Source organism: Hydra vulgaris, chromosome 05 (genome assembly GCF_038396675.1).
Source record: "Hydra vulgaris chromosome 05, alternate assembly HydraT2T_AEP".
In the NCBI taxonomy this organism is placed as follows: domain Eukaryota; kingdom Metazoa; phylum Cnidaria; class Hydrozoa; order Anthoathecata; family Hydridae; genus Hydra; species Hydra vulgaris.
Window position 1 is genome coordinate 19,367,384 of NC_088924.1, and position 20,098 is coordinate 19,387,481.

Sequence of the window (20,098 nt, forward strand, 5' to 3'; positions counted from 1 at the left end):
ATTTTTTCTTTTCTTCAAAGGTTGTAAAAAGTGTTAACATATTCGCTACAGTTTTTATAACAAATGTCTTTATCTTCTTCGTTAATAGGTAATAAATCTTCTCGTTTTACTTTGAAAGTCGTATTTAAATTGCCTACTACTCCCACTTTATAAATATAAACGGGTAAATAACCTTCTACTGAAAGGGTAGAGCGTTTAGAGACTTTGATAATAATAACTTTTTTGGTAGTGTCCCAATAGGGTTGAGTACGAGTAGTCGATTTGCTAAAGGTGTCTTTGGGATCTATTTTATATTTTTCCAAATAACATTCGGTTCCAACAGAGAGAGGTTTGTATATTTTTAATTTTTCATTTTTGTATTCTTTTTCTATCCGATGTGATAATTTAGTCAGTTGATCTTCTACAAGGTTATCGATAGCATCGCTCAAGTTGTTGTCCATTTTTGAAAAATTTTTTGTTAGAATGGCTTTCGTTCTTCTGCTCTTTTTCTCATTGATCTCGTTTCAATTGGCTTTCTTCTTAATTCTAGTCGTTCTTTCGTAGTTATGGTACTTTCACTAGCATCAGTTGCACTAGCACTAGCAGCTGCTGGTTTTGGTAATGCAGTAGCTCCTAATAATTCGCGACCAGTTTCAGTTGGTTCAGTTGGTTCAGTAGGTTCAGTAGGTTCTTCTTCTTTTTCAGTTTCTATTGGAGCTAAATAAGGATCGGATGCTCGTGTTCGTGGTTCTTTTTTGGGTGTAGGAATTTCTAACAAGGAAGACCTTGTTAAAGGATGAGTGAATAAATTTCTTTTTTTAAAATTGGTAAGTAGTTTTAAAGCGTTGGCAAAATTTTCAATATTCTTAGAATCCATTTCAAAACATTTTTATAAGATATTAAAAGTGAATTTAAACGAGCAAGTTGAGAATTATACATTGTAACCATAATCATCAACATTTCGAGTAAACTTTTTTCTTTGATTATTTTCTGTGGTATAAATTTGATTTGAATTGGATTTAATATGTTGCAATAATCTTGACGTACCTCCTTTAGCACAAGTTTGTTCTACATCTTCTTTTAATAGGACTACATCTGCTACATCTCTAAAAGGTAAAGAAGGTACAGGGTTGAAAAAAGTTTTAAATGTTAAATAGAGCATAGTTTGTCCGATGTGTCTGTTGGCTAACGCGTTTTCGTTATAGTTGTTTAACATTCAAACATAAATATCTTTATTGGGTAGTAAATAATTGTTCACTTGAATGTATTATCTCAAAATTTCAAATTTGTCACCTTGAAACATTTCGCCATATTGTATACATCTTTGTTGAATGATGTCTTTTGTTTGTGATAATATTTCAAAAGCTCTCTTTCCACCAAAACTTTTATCGCTTATAGATTCGTTTTCTATAAAACTAGAAGTCATGACAGTGTAAGGATCTCGAGCTAGAGCGTCAGCATATACACCTTCGGATGTTAATTTAGTTTCGTTTCGGAAAGGTATGTTGTATTTTTTAATAAAACTCCACAATTTGGCAAAAGTAAGTTGTCTTATTTGGTAATAATTGGCTGCTATTCGCATGCTAGAGAAAGAATGAGAAGAGGTGAGTAAAGTTAAAATTTCGTTAGCATAAAAGGAGTATTGTTTTGGATCGTTTATTTTTTCAAAGGCAAAGTTGGTGACTTGTTAATAAAACTAGCTATGGATTCTTCTACATCTACGACATTGGCTTGATATAAAATAGAAATTTTTAAACTGTTTAGAGTGGCTTTTTCGCTTCTCGGTTTGTAAACGCGTTAAGAAATTTGATGAGATCCAAAGAGATAATTGACTTGATTTTTACACATTTCCACGAGATGTTTCGGTAAGTTGGGAATTTTTTTAACAGATTCGTTTCTATAAAGCTGTTCTAGAATTTCGCTCGAATTGGGTGTTTAGTGAAAAATTGAAAATTTATTCAGAGGTGTCAAAGTATAAATTTTTAAATGAGTCGATGGAATAGTATTTAAAGTAGAAGAACGCGGTAAAGTGTTTAATGTAGATTGAATAGGTGAAGGAGGCGTAGTAGTAAGAGAAGTGTCTTGAATTGGAAACCTTTTTAAATTTCTCATCATTCTTAAAGATTTGCTTATGTTTCTTTGATCGATTTGATCATTGAATTCGCTTTGTTTATTCAAATTTAAAATGGTTTTAAAAGCGTAAGCATCTCCTCCTAGTTGAGATATGTTTTCCATTTTTCTTGATTGCTGATTAAACTTGTAGCTATATCGCTGTTAAGCATAGTATCTAGAGGTAACAAAGCATTTAAATTTTGTTGAAAGCTCACTTCGCCAGCAATTTGATTCTCGAGATTGATGGGATCGGCATAATTAAGAGAAGGAGGTAAATCGTATCTCCGAATAAGCTCAGACAAGTCAGATCTGTTTGTTTCTTCAGATTCTAGGTTTACTTGTGCGTTTTCTTGTTCATCCATTTGTAATAATTTTTTATTAAAAACATCCATGTTGTAGGCATTTTTGGCTAATACTTTACAAAAAGTTAATAAAGAAGACTCGTGATTAGGTCTATATCTTTTCATGTTACATAAAAGGTCAAATTATTTTGAAAATACAATTCTTTTTGACAATAATCAACGTCAAACTGTTGTCTTAATAAATCGATCACATTTTTTGTAGGTTGTATAGTGTCGAATGAGATTAATTTATTACATATTAATTTATAATTTCGTGATAAAAATTAAAAGGAGCAGAATTAAAATATTTTTTTAAAACGTCGTAATTGTTATAAAAAAAGTCTGATAAAGCTTGATTTTTATCTTTCATTTTTTCTTTTTTCATGATGACTTTTCCGTTTTCGTTAAAAATTTGGATACGGATACAAAAATTCTTTGACAAAGAGTTTAATTTCTATACAAACGTATTCTTGAAAACAGTTTTTTATTTGTTGTCTTTCGTGATCTGATAAAAGTTCGCATTTTAATATTTTTATAGCATTAAAACGTGTCAAAATTTCTTTCATCCTTATTTTAATTTCGTTTTCATCAATGTCTTTTCATCTATTCATTTTGGGAATAGAAATTTGTCCTCGAACAGCCAACTTTTGTCTCATGGCTTGACGTTTACTCGCTTTGTCGGATGGATTGCATAATTCGTGATCGTTTCCGTAAAATTTGTAAAAATCTTAGCTTTCCTAATCATTCAAAATCAGAACTGGGTCCACCGTCTGAAGATTCGTCTGAAGATTTGCACAATCCATATCGTTTTTGCCTTCTGATTTCTTCGAGTAGCTGTGTTGCTCTTTCGCTTTCGCTCCATTTTCTTTTTTTATCGGATTTTCTTTTTCTTTATTTATATCGTTTTTATCTTCTTCGTCGAGTTTATTTTCCTTCTCTTGATTATAGCTGTTGTGATGAGATTTGAGATAATAATGATTTTTTAAATTTGGTGCTTTTACATAAGAAAAGGATTGAAAAATAACAATTTTTTGTTCACGCTCATGTCTTTATCATCAAAGTCCAATTTGCCTTTAGCGTCTACTGGAATAAACACTTTTTGTTCTTTACTCGTAATCTGCGTTCTCAAGCGTGCTACCGAAGAGTTTCTTTTAAATAAAGCCAAATGTCGGTGTTGATTAGAAGTTTCTATATTTAAAAAATCGCTTATAACGTGATGATGCATTTTGCCGGTTGAAGGAAAATCATTTTTAAATATTTTTTCTATTTCGCTGTTGTTATCAAAAGAAATGATACATTTGTAATGAGACACTAAATTGTTCCAACATTGACTGGCTTTAGAAGGTACGGAATGAAAAATGGTAATAGTACCTACTCCGTGATGAGATCCGCTAGAACACGCGCTAGTATATTGTTGACTATTTAAGCAAAAAGCACTGATATCATCGAATAAAAGTATTGTTTTAATAAACGATGATCGCTATTTTGAATACCGTATTTATCTTTTGAAAAACCAATGGCTCTCTGTATTACTGAATCTAAATTTTCTGGACTGGTAACTGTTATAATATGATACGCTTCTAAATTATTTTTAGAAGATTCGATAATACTTTTCCATGTTTTGTGTTGAGATTTGCTAGGTTCTCTCATTTGTATCACAAATAATATTTCGGCATCAGGAAAATTTCCACAATGTAATAATTCTCTAGCCATAGTTGATTTTCCGCTGTTTGTAAGTCCTGTAATAATTGTATTTTCAGGATAGACATCTTGAGTAGGTTTAAAAACTGTAAATTTGACTTGTGAATTGGTTTCTTCGTCTTTCAGATCTGTTTCTTTTGATGTTCTTTTTAAATAAAAATCATGAAAACCTTTTTCGTTTAAAAGTTCGGTTATAGATCTACCATCTTTTTTTTCTATCGGTTTCCCTATAGGTTGTTCTACTGTTTCAATTTTTTGTTCAAGAGGTTTTTCTTCTTTTTCCTCTATTTTTTTACTAATTAATAAAACATCAATTTTATTTGTAATTTATATCTTTTTTTTTAACAAAAATTTTTTACAAAAAACGGTCAAAAATAATTATTTTAATGTCCATTCTTGGTATATTGTTTATCGCATAAAGTAATTGTTCTATGGTTCCATTACGAGTCCTGATTTTTAACATTTGGAAAGCTTTTTCTTCAATATATCTGTAATCTGCATCGATAAGATCAAGTTCGCATTCTTTTACTTTTAAATATCTTCCACACGTTTTCCAATCTCGATTTAATCGTCTTGCAATTTCTGTTTATAATATATTATCAATCATTTTTTTCTAAACGACAAGTGCAATTATAATGAACTCTTTTGTAATTTTTACAATGAACACCATCTCCTTCATAACATCCTACGTGACACGCAAAACGTAAATAATCAATCAAACAATCGATACAACAACTTAAAAATCCTTCATTAATTAATTCGCGTTCGTTAAGAGTGATAAGAATCAAACCTGAAGTATAAAAATCTTTATTTTAAAAATAATGAATCTCTTTTTCTGTATTTTCTACTAAATAAAAATTTTTTAAACCAATTTCTTTTAATTTGTTTTCAAGTTGTTGTGTTGTTAATTTTTGATCAAAAATAAAAAATATTATTAATCATAAAAAATTTTTTTACAAATTTATATTCTTTTTAAGATCGTATAATAAAGGGATCAAAACTTTTTGATTAAACATGGCCATTGTTTGATAACGTTCTGATTGTTTTATAATATTTTTATCAATTTCAAGTAAATTTTGAATGTGTTCGTCGCCACAAAAATTTTCCATATCAGATAAAACTTTTAAAATGTCTTCTCGTATCGGCTCCAAAAGATAATGATCTCGAATTTCAGTCATGACTCCGTCATCAAAAACATAATTTTTTTGTGTAAATCTTTTTAAAAAATCAATAGTGTGCGTTTGTATTTTAACTTGTTTGTAATTGATACTCATTCTATTTTGTTCGATAGGTTAATTTTCCTTTACCACTGGAAAAAGAAGTGGTCTACACAATCTTTTTGGAGCAAAGGTATCAAAGCCATTAACATAATTTGAAAATAAGAGTTTAGAATTGGGTACTCCTTTAGCTCTATTTTTGTAATAGTTTTCTTTTTCTTCGTCTCCGTTGACGCTGTGAACACTATAACATTTAGGGCCCATAGCAAAAGCTTGAGCTATGTAATAAGAAGAAGGTATTTCGTTTTGAAAATGATCCGTTTCTTTGGCTTAAAGAGTGGAATAAAAAGGATGAGTTTTTTTATAATTGGAATAATCCATCCAACGATCTCCAAATTTTGAAAAATAAATCCATTCTTCTACTTTTTTGCGAAACTTTGAAGACAGCATATTTTTTTATTTTTTTTGTGTAAGATGAAAAAACAACCAGAATCAGTATCTGTTACTACCAAATGTTTTTCTGCTCCATGATTTCTTAACACTTGTCCCAATTCCCAACTAAAACGTCCTACGTTGAATTTAGCATAAGATAAAATTTGTGAAGCCACAGTACGTTAAGATTTATTAACGAGTTTGCATTTGTCGCTGTTGTTAAAATGAGAGCATTTTTATGATCTTTTGATTTTAAGAGTTCAAACACGTCTTTCATTTCATGATGATTGTTTTCATCGTGAAATAAAATACTTTTGATTTTGACATTGCTCATCAAACTGAAAAGAATTTCTTTAAAATAATCGTCATAATTAAAATCAACTGTGTCGTAATAATCTAAACATACTTTTTTTTCAAAAACGTCCAATTTATATCTTTCAGGTTCAACACCAATAAATAGGGCTCCATTATATGATATATTTTGAAAATGAAAAGGGAGTAACAATTTAATATTTTCATCCGTTTGACCTTCTTGAATTAAAACACGGCGAATATTTTGAAAATTTTTAATACTATTTTGACATGCTTTTTCTTCGCGATTGATAAAAGTAGTATTTAGTTTCTGTGCAATTTGTTGACTCAATGTTTCGTAATGTCCGTTGATTTGCAATTTGCAAGAAGCATCGACTACCTTGTCACCCTTTTTAATGGCTTCTTTTCCTTTTTCCATGTTTCTTTTTACTATTTTTTTAACTAATGGATAGCGCCATAAAGGGAGTACTTTGTAAATTTTTTCAACAGCACATCCACAGCACGTAGTAAACCATATTAAAGTTTCTAAAAATTCACAAATTTCATGCGAACTTAATTTCATGACCAATTTAATAGTTTTGTTTTTTTCTATACCATAGGTTCCATTGTTTTTGAGATAACGTTTAGATACAATTTCAGTTTAAGAATAACCTTGTTGCGATATAATTTCTTTTTCTACCATCGGCGAAAAACCTCCTACTTGATCTTGATACTCTGGTTTCATGGTAATTTGACAATGGACTAAAGCACTAGTTGAGAAACCGTTTAATTTAACGCGATGATTATTTCGAATCACATCGTCTAAAGTAATACATTCCAAATCAAAAGAATATTTTATGTGAAAAGGTAAAGGTTTTCATTGTGCTCCTCCGTATTGACCATTTTTGTCCATAAAAATTAAAAAACCTCTTAATGCACTGTTTAATTTGAGTTCTTTTATTTTAGGTTCAAAGTAATCTGTATCGATAGCAAATTTTTGTGTACCGTTGGTTGACATGCCACCTCGAATACTCTTTTCATTCATTTTTTGATGTTCGTCGGTCGGAGAAAATTGAACAGGAATTAAACTGATGGCAGAATTTAATTTGCTAGTTTAACTAAAAATACTAACATGATTAGGAATATGAAATTTTGTAAATTAAAATGTTCTTTCGTCAAAGTCAATCATAACAGAACCTAATACGACCGTATCGAGCACAGTATATATATGTAATAAGGATTTAAAAAATTTTAAATTTAAAAAGTTCCACAGTTTTTGATCGCCTTCATAAGCTTCTTTGATTTTTTATAATTTGTTCTTGTAGGTTCTTAGACTTCATTAAATCGTTTTGAGCAAATAATTCAATATGAGGTAATGTTTTATACTCAATGTTTAATAGTTCGTCTGTTATTTGCGAGTAAGGAAATAATGTTTTTTTAATAAAACAGTTTTTAAACTCTCGATTGTCGGTTAAATGATTAATTTCAGGATGAAAAGGTCGTAAATAATGCAACATGGTGTTGACAATTTGATTTTGAGCTTTTTGAGATAACATGCTACTGGCTTGTTCTAAGGAACAGTTTAAAGTTTTCAAGCTGTCTACAACTTTAATATGTTTACCAATGCAGATAATATTGAGTTTGCTCACATTTTTAGATATAACAAATATATAAGGTGTACTTTCAGATTCGGCCAAATGACCGTATAAGGGAATATTCAAAATTTTTTTTAAACCTTCAACAATCATAATACGGTTATCAAAAGAAGCGTTATGAGCAAAAAAAGGACAAGACAAATATTGGCTATATCTGCCTAAATTTTTGTTGCAATAATCATGAGCTAATCCATACACTTGTCCTGAAAAATGATCATGATCAATTACTAGATAATCTTCAAAAGCGTTGAGAAAAAAATTGGTTTTATCTAAAACTTTTTCTATATTTTTTTATCTCCAATAAATTCGGATAAACTTAATTTTTTTTTGAATTGATTATTAAAAGAAACCAACATGCAATGATACCATAATTTGTAGACCGGTTGCTTGAATTTTCTCATAAGCAATAAAAAATAGAGGTTATCTGAATTTTGACCGCCTATTTCGTTGATGCATTTGCGAAAGATTTTGATTAAAAAGTAGGGATCTTCTAATAACTCCATATCTTCTTGATCAAAGTAGTTTTCGAGTTGATGATCGCTAATGATAAGGGAAGCCAATTGTTTCATATAATCTACAAGTTCTCCACTGGTTATTCTCACATAATAACTCAACAAACTTTTAGTTGCAGGTAGGTATTAAAATTTTTCCCACCATCTACAATAAATGTAAAACAAACTCGATACTTAAAATAAATCTTGTTTTATTTTTTCAGCATTGTTGTTGATTAAATAATTTTGAACGTGACAAGGCAACATGAACAATTCTAAACATCCTACTCTTTGAAATAGGATGTTAACAACTTGAATTCGTTTGTCGTTGTAAATACGAAATTCATTATGATTTATTCTTTCTATTTCTTGAGGAGTCAAGCGAGAAAATATATTTTTATAAAAATCAGAATGTCGTGTTTCATCTGCAGGGTATCTACAAATAGAACATGAAGGATTTTCTTTTTGCCATCTTAAATTTCTTTCTTCAGTTGATATATTTAAATTTTGAAAACGCGGTAAACATGTTTCATAAGCAAATCGAACCAAAGTATCTGCTAAAACTATTAAATCGTAAACTAGTAACTCCATTTTTAAATTTTCATTATTTTCACGAGTCGAATTTAACTTTTCCCACAATATACGTCTATGTGTTTTGTGAAGTAAAGAAACTCCTGGTTGAAAATAGGCAGGTAGAGACGTTAAAGGATTTCTTTCTCAACTTTCAATATTATTTTCATAATAAAAATCCATTGAGTAATCACGTGTCCTTGATCATCCAAACCAAAACATTTTCTTGCCAATGTTTCATGAATGCATTGAATCACGATGGAATGACAATGATAACTCAACTCAGATAAAGGTTTAACTTTGGAAGTGGCATTTTCTTGAGACTTGTTAATACTCGTTTCACAATCAAATGTCATTAAAAAAGGAAATAAGTTTCTACTTGTACACATAAACGAATTTTGTGGACAATTGTGACTAATGCAATCTCCATATGTAAATTTGTCCGGTTTATAATAACCTTCACATTCGTGTGTCTCTGTAGTAAATTTTTGTCCGCATTCTGAACATTGAAAAAGAACACTTGACTTGTTTGAAGAAAAATGTACAGTAGAAAATTTTTCATTCAACATGCTTATAGCATGAAAAGAATTGTTTTTTTGAAAAATACAAACTTTTATAGTATTGTTTGTTATTCTCCGTTGATTGGCTTTATTTCTTTCCTCGTCGTAAATAAAAACTCTTTGAGAATCTTGATCGTCTTTGGTAATGTTTTCACTTTCGTAGACCACTTTTAACAATACTGTATTACTTCTTTTATATTGTGACTTTAATTTAGAATGCAACAAACGAATTTTGCTATTCCTTTTGTTAACGCAAAAATTTTAATGTTAATACGATCAAAAGTATTTTCGTAAGCAAAACAGTGACACAAATCGATCAAAGTTTGAAACGACATATGTTTAGATTTTTCTTTTAAATTTTGTAAAACTTTTTCCAAGCTAGAATATTTTGCTCATCTGGTTCTTCGAAAAGGAGATGTAAAATATTTTCTTCTGAATGTAAATCAGTCGCATTTTTTTTCAACACTTTTATATTCCATTCTTTGATGGTGAACGCATTCCATTGGCTAATCAACAAAGAGGTTAGAAAAGCAGAATAAAAACAAAATCCTGGTTCAAACAAAATGCTATAATCTAAAAACATTTTTCTTTTTTGTTCATAAGACAGTTTAGTATAAGATTGTCCTTTTAGAGAGTTTTGCCATTGTGTTGTAGAATGAGGTCTATACCATTCACCAAACCATTCGTCTACATCAATTTCTTTGCTCCTTTTTTGTTGTTTTTTATACGAAATTGTTTTTTTTTTTTCGTAATATGATTTGTTTTTTTTGTACTTTTGTTGTATTTTTAACAAAAGTAATTCTTTATATTTTTCGTAGAATGTTTTGCTGTGTTTTTTCTTTTTTTGAATTTGTTCATCTGTTTTGTTTTCTTCGCTCTTCTTTTGTTGTCGTTTTAACAAAAGTATTTTTTTATTTTTTTCGTAATATGCTTTGTTGTGTTTTTTCTTTTTTTCAATTTCTTCATCTGTCATGATCATTTTTCTTTAAAAATCTGACAATTCAAAATCTCGTAATTTCATCATTGTTCTTTCTGTTAAATTGGATAAAGTTTTAATTTTAATATTACATAATTGTAATAACCTCCATCCGCTATCGTTTTCTAAAATATTAAAAATAGCTCGTACATTGGCATCTTGAATAAAACGTAAATTAGTCGGTCCTTCTAAAGGTTTTATAAAATAAACAGGCGAATTGTAACAACGTTTCATTATTTTACAATATCCGTTTTCAATAGATTTGCAACACAAAGTAACAATATTATAACCCATTAAGAAATTTTGAAACAAGTCAGCAAAATGAATAGTGTTTTTCATATGTGTTTCAAACCATTCCATTGTTTTTTGTTCTACGTGATAAACAATTTCATCAGGACATTGAGTATCAGAATAAAGTTGTGATTCTTCCACAATGTCTTCATCTTTATAATTATCTTTAAAGTAAAAAAAATGTTCAGTGTATATGCTGTTATTACTAAATTTAGTTTCCTCACTTTGATATTCAAATTTTATTTTTTATCTAAAAAAAAATTAGATGTATTTTTTATAAAATTCTAAAACATCAGAATCAACAGTCATACTTTTAAATATTTTTCGTAATTCTAATTTATTAATAATAGTTATAAAAATATCATTAATATTACAAATTCGTGATAAAGAAACATATTAAAGACTATTAATAAAAGCCTTTGAATTAAATTGAACAACGGCTTTATTCATTGTACTTCCTTGAGCTTTATGAACAGTAAAAGAAAAAGCTAATTTTAAAGGTAAACCAAATCTTGAGCCTTCAAGAGCATGAGAACAATCTAAAATCTCTTTTTTGACACATTCAATTTTGACTTCTTTTTTATTCATAATAACTCAAACTGCACTATTTTCTATTAAAATGACTGTACCAATAGTACCAACGCACAAACCTTCTTCCACATTAATATTTCTCACAAGCATAACAATAACACCTATTTTAAGATAAACAGCTCTTGGATTTTTAATAACATCTTTAGAATAAAACCAATAACCTTGGTGCTTTATACTCTCCATATTATTATTATTATAAACATCGACTTCCATATTTCTAAAAAATAATCTTGTATATTTAGTGTTTAAATTTTCATCTTTTTCAAAACAACGCGTCATAAAATAACCAATAGTTTGGTCTAATACTTGACCAAAACGTATTTCATTTAAAGCTCCAAAATATTGTGCATCTTCTTTTTGTCTAAAGCATTCAGTTAAAACCAAAACTTCCGTCATGTATTGTTGCCATATTTTAGATTCAAAAACAAATTCTTCTGTGACAAGTGGTAATTGAAAAAAATCGCCACAAGCAATAATTTGTATACCGCCAAATTATTCAAAATGACATTGTTTCATTTCACAAGCAATTAAATGTAATAAATCAAACGTTTGAGCGTTAATCATTGAAATTTCATCAATAATTAAAACATCAGTTTCCAACCACATTTTTTTAATGTCTGGATACATATGTCGTTTATAATAATCTAAACTTTTCACACCAGTTTCTATACCAGCAAAAGCATGTATAGTGACACCATTTAACAAATGAGCTGCTTTTCCTGTACTCAAAGTAATATGTATTGTTTTATAAGTTTGCACACTTTAGGCAATTTCTTTGACAATATAACTTTTTCCACAACCAGCACCACCAGTAATAAAAATATCGATTCCTTCATCAAGCCATTGAAGTGCTTTTTGTTGTTGCAAAGATAACATTTTTATTATTTTGCTGAAAAATAAATTACAAAACATTTTTTTATTCTGAATAAAAGTACTTGTAAGTACACTTGATAAAAAATATCAAAAAAAAAGTTTAAAATCCAAACTCATTCGTAATTTAAACAAAAAGTCACTATCATTCTCATTCAACAAAAATTTCAAAGATAACATTTCATCGTCATTTAAAGTTTCGTTTTCTAAATGATATTTTTGATTACTTTCCTCGACCAAAGAATTCATATATAATATTTTCACCAACATTTTTTTTATTTTGAATTATAGTATTCATCTAAAAAAATTAATTTATTTTGAATATAAATACATAATAGCATATTTTACAAAAAACATCATGAAAATAATGTTCTGTTCAACAATTTTTTCCAGTTTAGAAGTCCATGAACCATCGTCTTCTCCATGAACCATCGACATAAACTTTACAGCCTACATTTCATCTTCTGTCAAAAGATTTTTTTGATTAGTTAATAAGTTGGGCAATTTTTTATTATCATTTTCTTTTATTTTATTCATCTAAAAAAAATTACATAAAATATACTTGATCAAAACATTTTTCACAATATATAAATGAACAACTTCGCTTCCAAACTTCAGAATATCTATATTCATTACAATCTTCACATTCGTTTAAGTAATGTTTACAATTTTCAATTTCTAGACATTTTTCTTTTACATGATTTAATAAATCTTCTTTAGATGTATTTTTAAAAAAATAAAAAAAACTTTCAAAATTCAAATTTAATCAAACATGATAATGTATTTTAATATATTGAAACACCATCAAAATCGATATAAAAGGTACTCTTTCAAGTTCTTCATGAAAAAAACCATCCCAGTCATGTTTCAAAAACCTACTCTACAAGATTGACATAAAGTTTGTCTAGAAGTAAATGCATGCTGTCTAATTTCTTCTAAAGTTGCTGGGTGATCTTGATTGAATTTGTATATGCTTTCGATAAAAAAATCCAAATCATTTTCTGTTAGCTGCATTTTTTTATGTAATCTAAAAAAAAAATTTTTTTAAAATATAAAAAATACAATAAATTAAAAAAAAATGTTTCGCTTAATGGTCTTTCGCTTAATTTTTTTACAAGATAAAAAAACATGGTGTCACCCTGACACAACCTTACTTATTCCATCTTTACTTTGTCTTAGTAGGCCTATTTACTTATGTTTTTCTTATGGTGTTTATTTTTTTACGGACGTATATTTCTCACTTACTTACTTAACCCTTACTTAGTCCTGCCTGATTTTTTCCTAATTCTTACGAATTAGTGTTTTCACTCGACACTTTCACTAATTCTTTCGAGTTAGTGTTTTAAAATTGAACTTTCTATACTTTCTAGACGCACTCACTAATTCTTTCGAGTTAGTGTTTTAACATTGAACTTTCTATACTTTCTAGACGCACTCACTAAATTCTTTAGAGTTAGTGTTTTAGCATTGAACTTTCAATACTTTCTAAACTTTCTACTACCTTCACCGAGAGTCGCACCCACGGCGGTCTAAAGGCATGGCGTTTGAAACATAGTGCGGCGAGCGAATGCACTATGCTACGTTGACGTGTTGGTTCATGAAGTTTTGAATTTATTCATCATGTTGTTTTAACACTTATCGCAGAGTTTTTTCTTCGCAGAGTTTTTAAAAAGTTGCTTACTCCGTATTTTAATCTCTTTAATCTTGTTCATAAAAAAGGTATTAACTCTTTCTAAATTTAACTACCATGACACCGCATTTTCTTTTCATCGCATAAAGTTACATCACTTTGTCTTTTATTTCGCATTAATCTTTAGAGATTAAATTTTATACATAAAAAGCGTGTTTTTTGTTAACAAAATCAAATGCCAAAAACACGCTTCACAAAACGATCTGTCAAAAAGACAAAATTTTCGGAAAAAGAAATGGAATTTTCGCAAAATGAATCGCCTGAGGCTATAGAAATAGAAGACGATCAAGAATTGGAATTTTATGAACACGATATTCTAGAGAATAAAAAATCAGAATTTATTACAATCGAAGATTATGAGGATTGTTGTGAAGTATACAACGAAGAGAAGGATGGAGAAATACATTTTAAAATAAAACATGGAGAAAATACACAAGAAATTCATTTATGTACAGAAAAAGTAAGTTTTTTTAAAGCAATATTTTTTATAAAAAACCTGTTATTTTTTTAAAAGTTTTTTTAATCTTTTTTTTAATAAAAAGAAAATAGCGAAACAAGCCTTAGAAATAAATATTTACACAAACATCGCACAAGATATACAATTGAACATCGAAAAAAAAGTTTTTTTTTTAATTTCTTTATACACTATTTTTAAGTTTTTTAAAATATTTTTTCTATAAGGTTTATATATATAAATATTTTTAGAAAAAACAAAGCAAGTCGTATAAACGACGCAACGCTAACAGAAAATTAAACTATTTATTAAAAAGAAATCTTTATAACTTGTAAATTTTCTTTTTTATAATTATATTATTTATGTTTGCTTCTTTTAATTGATGTTTAATAATGACATATGATTCAGCAGTATGAACCCAACGTTTTATTCTTTTACCGACTCTTCCAAGTTTACGGTTTGTTTTATTATCTTTATATCTGTTATTTGTTCTTCGTAAACAAGATAATATTCTTTTACAACTGCTCGGTAAATACTGACTTTCAGTCTGTGTCGATGTTGAACTCTGTTTTGTACTCGTTTGTGTTTGAACTGCTTTTTTTGTTCTAGGAACTGTTGTTTTTGTACGTGCCATATTGACAATGTTTAATGATCTAGGAGTATACCTTGTTTTAGGCATTTTTATAAAAAATGATATTTTTTTATTTATAACTATTTTATTTATTACAAAAAAATAATATAGTATTTATTTCTTAATGAACCTATTTATTTTCTTTGTTGTAACAATGAGATATATTTCAATTAATAAAATACAATATGAAGTATTCAATGACAGCCTGAGTGATCAAATGTACATTATTCAAGATAGTAAAAAAAGAATGATAAATCAAGTCTTTGCTTACAATCCAAAAAGAGGTATTTCATTTATGGTTTGCATATAAAATACAAAAAATTATTTTTTTATAATACTATTTCTTATAGACGTAGAAATACTAAGATTACAAAATTTGCGCAATTTTGTTCAAAACTACGTTTTAGAAAACAGAGCAAGACCTTCCCACTCCCGTCGTAAGTTCAACTTTACTAATTTTTATTAATAAAAAGTATATATTTTTTTAATATTCTCTCTCACTTTTTTTTAGAAAGTCCGGATCCAGAAAATTTTTAATTTTTTATATTATTTGTAACTATTTTATATATTTTTTTTAGAAAATAAAATTTATAATTGTCTTTTTATATTTTATCTTTTTTATATACAAATATATTACTAATTTAATATTTTTATATACAATTATATTACTATTTTAACTATTTTATATATAATAGAAAGAAAAAAATGATTAAAAAAATTATAAATAATACCGCAAAACAACTCCACCCCGAATGGAAACAATTGGCGTTTTCTTTAAATTTTAGAAGAAACGAGATTAAAAAAATCAATAAAAGTTACATAAAAATCTTTGATAAATTAAAAATCGTTTTAACATTATTTATACTACAACATTCAAACAAAAAACTAGCAATAAAACATTTATATTTTGTTTTATCAACATGGGAAAATAATATCGAAGATAAAGAACTTTTATATAAAATATCTCAATGTAAATTATTTATATTAATTATTTTTTGTAATATTTTTTAGCAAAAATAAAAAAAAATGAATTTTATACAAATTAAACTAAAAATAGCTGCTCGTTTACAATGGCAATGGGAATGTTTGGCTCAATATCTTGGATTTAAAAAAAGAGAAATTGAATGTATACGACAAGACTATCGAGACACAAACGAAAGAATTCATAGAGTACTCACTTTATTATATCAAAAACATAGAACAGAAATGGAAGCAGCACGTATTTGATACGATACATTATGGAGTTGGGCATTAGACCTTTCAACTGCCAATGATAAAAATCAAGAACTTTTAAATAATATAAATGAAAGCATGACAATGTTACATAACTTTATAATACAGTATTTTTTTTTTGTAACTTTTTTTTATTTTTTAGCAAACTAATATATTAAAAAAATGATTCAATATATCAAAAAGTGTGGAATGTAAGAATAACAATTTTTTTGTTCTTTTTTGATATTTTTTTTATAGATTTGTTATTTTTTTCTTTTAGTTATGGTGAATATATTAACGAATGGATGATTTGTTACCACGACTTGTTATTAACAGACCAAGAAGAAGAAGAATTGAAAGAAATAATGGAATTGGAAGAAATGACAGAGGAAGAATACGAAATTTATTTAGAACAATTACTAGCAGAAGAATAGAAGAAATGGATTATATTGAAGAACTGAAAAAGCAAATGATAGAAGAAGAAGTAGAAAAAGCAGTAGATCAAATAGAAAAAGAAATTCACGAAAAATAAATGGAATAGACTTGGAACAATATATCATTGATGTTATGAATAAAATGGATGATTTGCCAGAACTTAATTTGTAATTATTTTTTTTGTAAATATATCTTTTTTTTTTACGTAACTAAAAAAAAATGAATAATAATGATGATGATTACAGCGATATGTATCATGTTTGTGAAGATAAAGAAAATGAAGAAATAGAAAATATCTCTTTTAATGTCGTACTTCATAATATAAACGATGAACACGAGATATTGAACAATGAAATAAACGTTTTTTTTATTTTAGTTCTTTTATTTATTCTATTTAGTCTATTTATTTGTTAATTCTTTTATATTAAAAAAAGACGAGTGTATTTTTTATTATTGTATTTTTTTATATAAATAAATGTTTTTTTCAGCAACTAATAAAAAAAATGGCAGACAACATATATCCATGCTGTTTTTGTGAGAAAGAACTAAAGAACAACTTATGGATCATCAAATAGAATGTTCTACAGACCAATTCTCACACGAATGTTTTACGTTTAAGAAAAAAGTACAAGATTTGTTAAACCACGAATGTGATAATGAGTTTCTAGACATACAAAAAATATGCTTTTTTTGTTATACCAAAGCAGTTGATAAAGATTACTATGAACACTCTGTAATCTGTTTTCAATGTTATAAAGAACAACAAAATCAATATTTCGAGCAAATTATTCAAGACAAAAACAAAAATTTGTTTTATTTGAATCTTTCTATTAACCACATTATGAATGGAATGAAAAATCATCAAGAAATCCTAACTAAACAAATAATGGACACAAAAGAAATTTCAAAACAACAAAAAGAAAAAGAGCAAGAAATTAAAAATCTAAAAGAACAGAATGCTAAATTACAACAAACCTCATAAGAAACCAACAACGAAATGCAAAAATTAAAAAAAGTCACCTATGACATGTTAACAAATCAAGAAGAAGTACAAAATCTCAATCAAGAAATAACAAAACTCAATCAAATCGTAAAAGAAAACAGTACAGAATTCTTAGCATTAAAAAAATCAATCCAACAACCACAAGTAAAGCAACACCTCTTTAAAGAAAAACATATCATCATACTCGATCAAATGAATCTAACACTGCTATCAGATGAAGCATATTGTTCGCAAGCTGTTTACTCACCTGAAGGATATTATTATCGTATAAAAATATATACTCGAAGCACAAATGTAAACAATGTAGGCATTTTCTTCCAACTCATTCGAAGCGAGCTCGATGATGTTTTAAAATGGCCCTTTGGCAAAAAAATAACTTTTACTCTAAAAAATAATGATAAATTTTTTGCTCTTACTATCACCCCCGAAAATTACATTCAAAGTTTAAACGCGAGTTCTTTTGATAAACCTACCGAAGAAAACAATGTAGCTGTTGGTTTCCCCGATTTCATTTTGCACGAAGAACTAAATCCATTTATTATTAATAATAATTTATTTATCACGATTACTATTCAATAATATATTTGCGTAAAAAAATGATTTTTTTATTACATTTTTTTGTATGTATTCATAACTTTTATCTCTATTTTTATGCATTATTTTTTTAAATTAACTAATAACAAAATGAATTCAGTAGAAATATTCAGACAAATCAGTCTTGAACTATTGCTAATGTGAAAAGTATCAGATTCATGCTCAGAATACCAAAAGGAATCAAAGAAAATTTGAAAACTGCAATGGATATCATAGAGTACTTCAAAGACAACATTATAGAAAATGAACAAGGTCATATTTATGAAACTATGGAAAGTAAATTGGAATTTTTACTTGTAATGTGTAAAGCCATTCATCGATTAGACATTGTGAATAAATATAAAAATAAAATACCACGATTGCCAACATACGAAGAAAGTATGATTAAAAATTTACCACCTATTTATTCTCCACCAAACACATTTTATCCAAGTGCTGTCATTGAAGCCAAGCAAGAAGATTTTTTGAATTTTTATAATCCTTTACCTGAACCACCTGAAGCACCTGAATGTGCCCAAGAACCTGATTTCCTCTAAAAACTTTTTTTTTTTCGGAAACAATTCATGATTTTTTTACTCGTTTTCTAAACGTAAATTTTTTATTGTATTTTTTATATATTTGTAATTTTTTTTAGATAACTAATAAAAAATAATGGGCAGCAACTGGGGCAATATCGGCGACATACTTGAAAAAGAATTTAGTTCATTTCACTACTTTCTCCATAAACGTAGAAAACAAACGGTACGAGAAAAAAAAAGTCAAAAAATTGGACAAAAAAACGAAAACACGTTGAGTTTATTTGGAAAATATTCATTCTCACATTAAAAACTTTGAGGACGAAACACGAACTTGGTTTGAACCACATGAACGACATTTCTTATTATGTTTTTCATTATGACGATAAACATTGGATAACTTGAACAAATTTACCCATAAAAATCTATCAAAACTCACTTTGAAAGATTTATGTAAAAGAATTTTGGCACATCAACGAATTCGTTTTGAGTTTAAACAATTACAAAATAAAATCATTTCTGTATTCGATAAAACCAAATTACCACTCTCAAAATGGAAAATAAAGATGAAATTAGATTATTGTTTTACTGCATTCAAAAGCACATCTTTTACGAATGGAATGTTAAAAAAAAGAAACATTTATTATTCTTTCATCTTCAAAGACGTTTTCTTTACAGATTATTTCATTTACTTTTTACAGAAGTATCGTATTTTGCTAATCCACATAAACAACTAGAAACAAATTTAATGAAAACAGTATATCATTTAATAATGGAATATATAAACTGGGCAAAACAACAATTTTTTTATATTACAGAACCTTATTTTATTCATGTTAATATTGTAAATCAATTTTTTTAATTTTTTTTGAATAACAAATAAAAAAAATGGAAATCAAATACAAAGAAAAAGTTTCGAAGAATATGATTTACGTTGTGAAAAATGGGTATGGTTTTGTCCACACACGAGATTAAGCTTCAAACATGAAAAAGTGCCTACGTTTAAACAACTGTGTAAAAGAAAAATTGGTTATGCTAGAATACTGCTCGAAGTTGACGCGTTTTTAAAAAAACTACCTAAAATAATACCATTTGAATACTATGATAAAAAATATATTATTTGGGATCAAACGTTTTACTCACAAACACAATTTGGACTTCGTTTTTTATATAGAAAATATTTAGAATTTTTTTACGAACAAGCTTGTTTTTTATATATAAGTATTTATCTCATTATTTCCATTCTTATTTAAATAATACTCAATATGATCAATTTTATATTTTATTAAAGATTATGTAAAATGGGCTACAGATCAATATCATTTTATCACATCTCATCAATTTGTACATATAAAAGATGTTATTTTATATTTATAGCAAGAAAAAAAAATGAACAAAATAAAATATGCTTATGGCAAAAGAAAATCATCCAAAAAAGTTCGTAATCAAATGCTTAGTATATTCATTTTCTTTAATTTTTTTAAAAA

General features: G+C 27.5%; 1 protein-coding gene across 1 annotated transcript; it reads left to right on the top strand.

Moving 5' to 3' along the window:
* Positions 1–17,526: 17,526 nt before the first annotated feature.
* LOC136080230 (TNF receptor-associated factor 5-like) lies at positions 17,527–18,081 on the top strand. The gene has a single exon (XM_065796844.1). The coding sequence runs from the start codon at positions 17,527–17,529 to the stop codon at positions 18,079–18,081; it is 555 nt and encodes a 184-aa protein (XP_065652916.1).
* Positions 18,082–20,098: the final 2,017 nt, after the last annotated feature.